At 45.9% G+C, this 10,344-nt stretch overlaps 1 protein-coding gene across 1 annotated transcript in view; it reads right to left on the minus strand.

Moving 5' to 3' along the window:
• The window catches only part of RRM1 (ribonucleotide reductase catalytic subunit M1), a gene marked incomplete at both ends in the record, with an annotated part of 38,599 nt that extends 31,792 nt beyond the window's left edge, over positions 1-6,807 (minus strand). Inside the window, 2 exons of the mRNA XM_084231639.1 lie at positions 1,295-1,383; positions 6,789-6,807. Of these exons, the coding sequence (XP_084087765.1) occupies positions 1,295-1,383; positions 6,789-6,807 (108 nt within the window). The remainder of the gene's footprint in view (positions 1-1,294; positions 1,384-6,788) is intronic.
• Between the last annotated feature and the right edge of the window lie 3,537 nt (positions 6,808-10,344).

Consider the following 10,344-nt stretch of genomic DNA (forward strand, 5'->3'; position numbering starts at 1 on the left):
CCTATGAAGCTATCCACAGCCACTGCAGCACGAGTTCAATCCCCAGCAAGGGAGCAACCCACATGGTGCAGCAGACTCGCCTGCTGCTCCCCTCAGCAGTGTATTTCCATCGATCTGCCTGTTCTGTTCCCTACTCTGTCTCTGGTGAATCCTCTCACCCACCACATCTCTGGCCTGTACCCCAGTTCTTGTATACATAAATAAATCAATCTTTAAAAAAAGAACTGTCGGGCCTCCCCAGTGGCGCAGCGGTTGAGCGCTGGGTTGCGAAGCTGCCCGCAGCCTCTGCAGCGCCAGTTCGATCCCCGGCTGCTCCCCAGCCACTGGAGGAGGGTCCCACATGGCGTGCAGACCTCTCCTGCCGCCCGCTGCTCCCCTCAGCAGTGTACTTCAGTCCTTCTGCCTGCTCTGCTCCCTGCTCTGGCTCTGGTGAATTCTCTTACCCTCCCGTGCTTCTGACTGTACCCAGTGCATGTATAAACAAAAAACAAACAAACAAACAAATAAATAAAACAAAAACGTGTCTATAAAAAAAAATGTAAAATGCCATAAAAAAAAAAAAAAAAGAACTGTCAAGCACTGATATTATCACAACAGTAAGATAGAGTCTACCCTTCTGAGGGAGGACACAGACAGAATTGATTTCCATATTATGTAGTTAAGGCTGATGCCAGCACATGCGCTACAGCAGTACAGCTATAACACCTAAATTAAGCGTGCAAGGTGGATGGATTTGGAAAAAGAGTTCTTAGGAAGATTATTCTGGAAGCCATGTAGAAGACGAACTTGAAGAGATTAAAGATTAGGGAAGACCAGGAGGGCACTTTAAGACTGAAGACTTAAAGACCACTATAGACAGCAGTGGAGTAAAATAAGGGTCCTAAAGCAGAGGAGTTAGAGGACATACGGAGAAAAGCAGAACGTGCCTACAGTAGATTTGCTCGCCTTAATTTAAATGCTGTCCATGAACTCTACTTCATATTACTTACGGACTCTACATAGATAACAAATAGCACATTTCAATACATTTCCTAAGTGACCACAATTCCAAAGCAAAATTTACTACAGGCTTTTCCATTTATAAATTAAAAAATTTAATTTTAAGGAAGTCTCTAATAAGAAATGTTACTATCAAATTTTCCTCTTTCCTCACTTTTATAGTTAGCTGAAAAAATATCTCACTAGAAAGAACAAAAATTTAGAAAAAAAAGTGAGTGGAAGGCTACAGATAAAAGACAAGTAAAAAGCAACACATGAAGCAAGTAATCAAAGATACAAAGCCATATTTACTCACAGGATCAACAAAGTCCATATTGAGTCCATAACAAAGTTTCTGGATTCGAGAGGTAATTTTATCAAACATAACCCGCTCTTGGCGTCCATCTGGGAAAAAAAAAAAAATCAAACCACACAATTCATGTTAGTACTTATTAAGACAGCAGTGTCATAGATGATTTTTGTCATCTTCAAAAACAGGGCGTTTATACTAAAAATCCTCCCTCACCTTCCATTATAAATCACATGAATTCTTCAATAAGTTTCCAAGATGTTCCCTGACTTGTCCCACATAGCAACCGGAAGTACCCTTAAAATCCTATCACCTCACTCAAAACCCCATAAAATGGTTTATTATCTCCTTCGAAATAAAAGTCTAAATCATTACAACTGTCCACAGACTCCTACGAAACCTGCTGTGTTTTTCTGCTCACTCATCTTTAACTCCTACCCTCCCACTTTCCTCAACTGTTTGACTTTGGCAACCCTTGGCATCCTCACTATCTGTATCTGCTTTAGGAGTCCGTTCAGTGTCATCTTCTGTGAGGCTTTCCCTGACTGCCCTATTTTAAAAGGCAATGCTCCAAACACAGTGCTGTTCTTTTTATCTCCCTTCTACCTTCTTCTATGCTTTTTCTTCACAGCACGTATCATCTAGCAGAACTAAATATATTTCACTTTTGTGTTTATTGTGACTCCCCCCACTCATTCATCAGAATAGAACTGTGTTCCCAGTGTTCAGACCAAGGACCAAGGTCTAGCACATAAAAGGTACTCCAATATTTAGTGAATGCTAAATGACTTATAAACCTGTCTCCATTCTACTACCTTCATTATAAATTTGGGTTACATACTCTCCTAAAGTAATCAACGATTTTGAATTTATTTCATACCAAGTACTTCTATTTGTAATTCAAGACAATCGCCATGAGACAATTTAGTTTTAATATTTCAGGGTTACGGTAGAGAAACATGCAGACATAGTGAGTGCTTCTGTGATTACAGACTAGATCATATTCCTTTGTCCTTCCAAACAAAAAGTCCTTCTATTATTATTAGTTTAACTTCAAATAGTAGCTCATCCAACTTTTATTTATTTACTCTTACCAGGAATAGTGGATCTATCTTATCACTTATAGCTTTAACCTTAGGCAAGTCACATAACATAGTCATTAGCTATTCATTTGTAGAATAGGGATAATTATTATACCACTTCTTCATCAGTTTACTGTGACAATAAGATAAGATAAAGTAAAAGGTACTTTTGTTATATAGTTATAACTATTACATATCATTCAAATGAAAGTGCTCTTATTGGGAAAACATTGCTATCTGATACACAATATTCACTCAATAGTGTTCCATTTTAATTCATTTAGCTTGTCTCTGAAATCTTTTGTAACTAGTAATCAAAAGGCAACTTGTTAAATTTATGTTTGCATGTAGTCTTCTTTCACATTTGTATTCTCAAAGTTAGCCAGTGGCTGGTCCAAGGTAAGTTTTCAAATGCTTGATGAGGAATAAATGAACAAGACACCACTACTAACCCACCATCAGCAAAACGTTAGTTTTTCTTCTACACTGATGTGTTATCACTAAGACAGCCTTTCTCCTGATCACCACTATGGTCTCCTTTTTTGACCAGATTCACATATGCAGTGTTTGACTGTCAAAAAGAATAAATTAACTAGTTCACACTGGAAATGAGCCCTCAATGCTTTACCAATTGGGTAACTAGGCAGGCAAGTGATCAGAAAGCAATAGTAGCAAACATAGAATTCTGCAGCTGTCAAGTTAATCAGGAAGCCGGGGAAAAAGTATAACAGCAATTATCTTAACTGACACCAACAAGGGAGGGACACTAAAGGTCTAAAGGACCTATGACTTACTGTTCTCTAGCCTATCATTACACTTGGCTGATTTTTCAATGCAGATACTGACTTTATCATATCTGCTGCTATCTACATGATCCTCCTGCTATCTACATGACCCTCTTTTCTCAAGCAACACCTTGCTTAATTAGCTTTCATATTACCTCTTCTTGTGAATTATCTTAAGTCCCAACGGGCCTCTCATTCCCACATCCACATTATTGCTTAAAACTTACTCTGCTGAAAAGTCCCACTTCCACCTTTCCATACATCCTGCTCACTCTCCAACTCTCACCTCATCCATGAAAACTGCCTCAACCATTTTAACTCACATTGACCTTTTCCTCCTTTGAAATCCACTTCTCTGATTTCCTCTTGGTTATAAGCTGTCTTCTTTAATTCTTCTCTCTCCAGGAAGATTGCTAATGCTGTAAAACCAAAGTTGTGCCTCTTCTACAAGATAAAACTTTTAATTCCTCTACCTGGCATATTCAGTCCACAGATCTTCAAATATCTGGCACTTAGGATTATTCAGGTGTTTTAGTATTTACTGTGGGTTACAACCCAGTTTTGAAAACACTACAATCCCAAAACACATATTACAACTCAAATGTCAGCTCCCCAAATTTACCTTCTGAGAATCCAACCCAAAATTACCTTCTCATCAATCAATTCAACTAGCTGAAATTAATTCTTTTTTTTTTAAGATTTATTTATTTTTATACAAGAGCTGGGGTACAGGCCAGAGGCACAGGAGGGTGAAAGGATTCACCAGAGACAGAGCAGGGAGCAGAACAGGCAGACAACAGAAATACACTGCTGAGGGGAGCAGCGGGTGACACAGGAGAGGTCTGGCGCCTTGTGGGATTCTCATTCTCGCCGGCTGGCCAGGATCGAACCCGCACTGCAGAGGCTGCGGACAGCTTCACAGCACGGCGCTCAACCCAGCTGCGTCACAGGGGAGGCCCTGAAATTAATTCTTACATATTTTTCTTGCATATACTTACCATTCTCACCCACATTACAATGTAAACTACATGAAAAAAGGGATTTTGTTTGCTTTGTTCACTGCTGAATCCCCAGCACCTAAAAAGTTCTTGGCACAACAAAGTGAATAAATACCTTCTGAGTAACTGACTGAATAGGCTCCTGTAGCCTGTATAGACTATTTATTACCTGTCAAGACTATCGCATTGTTTCAATATTTTTTTCTATTTTTCTCACTGACTGTAAGATCTTTGAAAGTAGGCACTGTATCTGCCTACTTACCACTGTAATCTCAGTGCCCAGAACAGTAGCCACACAAATGTGGAAAATACAGTGAGCTGTAAAAGGGGGAGTGGGGGGGAGAAGACAAAGAAGAGGGAAAAAAGGAGGAAGGGAAAGGAGGGGGGGAGAAGGGGAGGGGTGCGGGAGGCAGGGAGGGAGGGAAGGAAGATAGAAGAGCTACATGGAATAGAAGGTATCATCAAAGCTCAAATGTATGCTTTAGAGTATATTATTTGGGGAACTTTTATTTCAGTTTTATGGAAATACATAAACATACAACTGTACTTAGCCATGATGCAAAATATAATTTTTCCTGTGGGTTACAACCCAGTTTTTGAAAACTACAGTTCCAAAACACACATTACAACTCAGTCAGCTACGGTGCATTCATTGCAACAGTTCTCGACTTTTATTTTTTAACCTTAATCTCCTTGAGCAATAGTACTCTACTACTTCGAAAAATAACTCCATAGCAAATGAGAAAAACTTATCTACTCTTCCCTTCTGTTATCTAACGATTTCCACATGTATTCCTACATAACTAACAACCCTACTAAAGACAGGCTGTGTTCTCCCTCTGTTATTTCCCTCATAGTGCTAACTAAGCAAGATATTAGTATTAGTACATTCAGAAAAAACTTGTAGGGTGACTGCCAGCTGCCCTCCTGAATATTATGTTAAAATTAGCAAAAACCACAAAAGTTAGTCTGCTAATATACTGGCACCCAAAAATAAAAGGAAAAAAAAAACTTTAAAATTCAAAAATTAAATAAATTTAAGTACATGTGTATATTAACAAGCCTTGCCAGATGCAACAATGGCAGAACCTAGCAGTGAAACCATCTGGATCAAATTCTGTTCTCTGAAAGAATGAGAAACAAAATGAAGCCCTGTCTTTTAGAGCTTATCATAGGTACTTTTTGTAGGTACTCACTGTAGGTGCTACAGTATTTTAAGGACCCGAAAGGGTAAAAGTTCCAATACAAAAGTGTTACATCACAAGCTTTTAATACACTTGTGTTACAGACTCAGAAAGAACATCTTCATCCTTCCCTATCTTTTCGTAAATGTCTCAAAAACTGGATGCTCATCTCTCACAGGAACACTTATTTTAGTCTCATCAGGCAAAATGGGGAAGTTCAGAAAAAAATGATATTCTCTGGACACTAAAAACAAGAAGGGCCGCCACAGTCTCTCTCTCCAGCTCTTGGTTGTAGTTAGACCATCTAGACACAATCAAATCAACTACGTGGCTACCCCAGCAAGCCTTCCGTCCCATATTTTAAAATAATTATTCCCATTCATTCTTTGGGCATCTATTCATGGAAGGTCCGGTGCTGTAGGCATAAAGTCCCCATCTCTGAAACACTCACAGCCCAGCCAATCAGTACTTCCTGAGTACCAACAGCTTTGAAATAACTATTGCTTTAAAAGAGGCAAGGAGATTTGACTTTAAACTCACTCATACCTGCCTCACACGGTTCCGCATTCAAGTTCTGTTTGCTCCGGTTTTTCCAAGTTTTTAATTTTCCTGATTAAACCTTTTCCTAAGGCGGGGCACAATGGGGGTGCTCAGCAAGTCTAATGGGAAATAACTGCTGCTGAAGAATACACGTTCCCGGGTCTTCAGTGTCCGATGCGGGCAGAGGTGGGGGCCCCCCACCCTCCACTACTCTGTTATCTCTGTCCTTCAGGGGAAGGGGCAGCCGGTCTCTCTCCCAAACTCTCTAGGCCGATTCTGGGTAAACGGCCTCCATGTCCTAGCAAGGGCCATTCCAGGCAGATGTCTGTGTCTGGCTGATCTTTTCACCCACGCCCCTATCCTCACCCTCAAAAGAAATCAGGAAACTGAGGTGTCCTGTAGGGTCAGGGTCCCTTCGTGGCCAGCTCTCTGCAGTGTGCCTAAGAAGTCACCCATGCCACAGTTTTCAAATAAAACTTTCAAATAAAACTCCACGGAGAATTCTGGGTTCGAATCCTGGCCTCCCCCTCCATTAATCGGGGGGGGGGGGGGCTCAGTGGCAGGCGCCAGGCCTCTCCGCACTCCCGCTTCTTCTTCTGCGAAGTGGTGCCAATTATCTCCACCTCAGGGGCTGGCGGTGAGGAGCCAAACACAACCTGGAAAACGCCAGGCGCACACAGGAACGACCCGATGACTAAAGCGGAGGGGCGCAGCCTTTCCGTCTGAGGGGATGGGGGTGCCCGGTGGACCGAAGCCAGAAAGCCGAGCGGGCTGACAGGGCGGGAAGCCGCGGTCTGCAGGGCGGGAAGCAGCTGGGCGGGAAGCGGCGGGCGGGCTCCGCTAACTGCTCCCGCGTGGCAGCCCGCGCCCCTCACCCGCTCCCGACTTCCCGCGCCTCTCCCGCCTCTCACCTCGCTTGATCACATGCATCGTGGCTAGTGGTGAGCGCTGCGGGCTCGAGACGCGGCTGCAGCTCTGAGGCGCAAGAGGGTCGGAGGTAGATGCGAAGGGCTGGAACCCAGAAGCTGCTCGGGGCTGGAGCTACAGCACTTTGCTCACCGAGCTGAGGCGCGACAATCCCAACGCCCCTTCCGCTCCCGCCCCCCTCCGGCGGCGCAGGGCGGATCCAGTGACGTCGCTCCAAGCCGCCACCGCCGCCGGCGGACCCCTGTCGCTGCATCCGCCATGTTGAGTGTGGGCAGGCCCGGGCCGACGCACGTTTGTGTGGACCCGGGCGCTGCTCCCTCGCCATGTTGGATGTGGCGAGCTGAGGGGGGGCCGGGAGCTCTCGGGGCTCGCTGAGCCAGCCCTCACCCCGCCCCCACCCCGCCCCCCCGCTCGAGTTGACCTGATTCGTGTATTTTTTAAAATATCAACAACCATCCAAAACACTTTTTATTCTTTTTTTTTAAGATTTTATTTATTTATGCATACAAGAGCTGGGGTACAGGCCAGAGATGCGGGGGCGGGGGTGGATGGTGAGAGTGCAACAGGGTGGTCCCCAGGAAAGGGGGAGGTTCCCTGCCCCACCCAAGGGAGGGTGGAGCTGAGCAGGAAGAGGAGAAGCTGCAGAAGAGACTGAGGAAGGAAGCAGGATGGAGCCAGGAGACCTGGAGGAGACGCATGGAGCCTAGAGACACGTAAAGAAACTGCGCTTGTCTTTTGGTCGTGGACTGGGTGACACAGATGTGGATGAGACCCGTGGAGAGGTGACCATGGCAGCTTTTATCTTGATGTTGATTTTGCTCTTTTCCTTCCGGGCTTGTTTGGTTGTTTGTGATCCTTTTCTGTGGGTCCCCACTGGAAGATGCTTTAGACTTGTGGCAGGCCTTGGGGCCTTGCTCTGGGCCAATCCCATATGGATGGACTTTTACCCACAAGGGGACGGGTAACTTTGGGTGCTTCATTTAGAAACTAGACTCTTGGCCTTACCTGTATTGTTTCCTAGTTTTATTAAAGTTCCTTCCCATTAAAGTCTCATATGTTTTGTGTTGATGCGGCGGATGGCAGAACCCATTTAGAATAGGCAGGTTTGCGGGATTTGGGCTGCCCCTCTCCCTGTCCTATAACAGATTTGGCGACCACGAAGATTTAGGACAGCCATCCGTGGTTAGTCAGCCCCATGGGGAAATTGGGCTTCCCTATGGCACTGGCTACCATAAAAGGGGGGATTGCAACAGGGTGGTCCCCAGGAAAGGGGGAGGTTCCCTGCCCCACCCAAGGGAGGGTGGAGCTGAGCAGGAAGAGGAGAAGCTGCAGAAGAGACTGAGGAAGGAAGCAGGATGGGGCAAGGAGACCTGGAGGAGGCGCATGGAACCTAGAGACACGTGAAGAAACTGTGCTTGTCTTTTGGTCGTGGACTGGGTAACACAGATGTGGGTGAGATCCGTGGGGAGGTGACAATGGCAGCTTTTATCTTGATGTTGATTTTGTTCTTTTCCTTCCGGGCTTGTCCAGTTGTTTGTGACCCTTTTCTGTGGGTCCCCACTGGAAGATGCTTTAGACTTGTAGCAGGCTTTGGGGCCTTGTTCTGGGCCAATCCCATTTGGATGGACTTTTACCCACAAGGGGACGGGTAACTCTGGATGCTTCATTTAGAAACTAGACTCTTTGCCTTACCTGTATTGTTTCCTAGTTTTATTAATGTTCCTTCCCATTAAAGTCTCCTATGTTTTGTGTTGATGCGGCGGATGGCAGAACCCATTTAGAATAGGCAGGTTTGCGGGGGTTTGGGCTGCCCCTCTCCCTGTCCTATAACAAGAGGACTCACCAGAGACAGAGTGGGGAGCAGAACAGGCAGATGTACTGAAATACACTGCTGAGGGGAGCATCAGGCAAGACAGGAGAGGTCTGAGGCGCCATGTGGGTAGCTCCCTGGCCGGCTGGGGATCGAACTTGTGCTGCAGAAGGTGCGGATTGCCTCACAGTGCAGTGCTCAACCCCTTGCGCCACCAGGGAGGCCCCAAAACACTTTTTATTCTTTTGACAATTGTTACATTTCGATAACCCGAGACTGCCATCAGGACCAGGGCCAAGAGCAGCCAGGAGCTGCAGAGAGCCTACTATTCAATGGGGTTAGGAGACGGACTTTCAGCTAGACCTACTGTTAGGGGGAAGTGATGTCCTGAGTTAATTCCATGCAGGCTTTGTGGATCCCACCCCCACTCCAGACTAAAGCCATCAAGACTCTGGGAAAGACAAATCCCATCACCACCAAGGGAGGGTGGCTGGGACCTGAGGGTGGAGTTGGGCAGCCAGGTTGGATATAAAAAACCAAACACGTGGGCCTTGGGCTCTCTCTCTGGCTCGCGATCGCTCGCCTCCCGGCTTCACCGCTCCTGGCTGGCGGCCAGCTCTCAGAGCGCCATTTTGGGATTCCTGATCGGCGGATCGGGTAGGACTCATTTAAAACTTTGTCTCCCGCTTTTCTCCCAGAGCTGTACATTTCCTCATTTCCCCTTCCCTTGTAAATAAACCTTTTATTAACCTTTCACGTGTGCCTGCAGTAGAGCATTGATAAGTCCTTTTAAGCGCGCGGGTGAGGACCCACAGTCAGGCACCCCGTTTTGTATCGGGGTTGCTCTACAACAGTTTGGCAAACCATAGACACAGTGTATGCCAGCCGACCAGATCTAACTGACCAGCCTCTGCCAGACCCAGAGTGGGAGCTATTTACAGATGGCAGCAGCTTCATGGACCAAGGCCGTCGATGTGCTGGATATGCAGTGGTGACAGTCCAGAACACCGTGGAGGCCAAAGCTCTTCCGGCAGGTACATCAGCGCAAAAAGCTGAATTAATAGCCCTGACCCGTGCATTGGAACTCTCGAAAGGTAAAAGAGTCAATATATTTACTGACTCCAAGTACTCTTTTATGATTCTCCACATGCATGGGGCCATTTGGAAGGAGCGGGGACTTCTTACTGCCAGTAACAAGGACGTCAAACATCCATTAGAAATCCTGGCCCTGTTAAAGGCAGTAGCTTTACCATCAGCTGTTGCTGTGATGCATTGTCCTGGCCACCAAAAGGGTGGGTCTGACATGGCAAAGGGCAACAGGGCAGCCGATCGGGTGGCTAAGGTCGCTGCCCGTTCTGCCCATTCTGCCCTCCAGGGTGCACTCATCCCTCTTGTGGACCTGACTCAGTATGCTCCTGAATACACCGAGCGGGATGAGGAGAGAGCTCGTGCATGGGGATTTACTGAGTTTGATCCCAGCTCTACTTGGAGAGTAAACTCTCATGGGATGATACTCCTCCCGGAGGCCCTGGTATATCCGGTGCTAAAACATCTTCACGAAGGATCTCACTATGGGAGAGATGCCTTATTAGAAACAGTGCGCCCATATTTGAGGGGCCCGTATTTACACAAAATAGCACAACGGATCACCAGAGGTTGTGAATTATGTGCCAGGAATAACCCCAAGACTGACTCCCACCCTAAAGCCATTGGGGTTCAATATCGGGGCA

The sequence above is a fragment of the Talpa europaea genome (assembly GCF_964194135.1).
Source record: "Talpa europaea genome assembly, chromosome: 1".
Taxonomy (NCBI): Eukaryota; Metazoa; Chordata; class Mammalia; order Eulipotyphla; family Talpidae; genus Talpa; species Talpa europaea.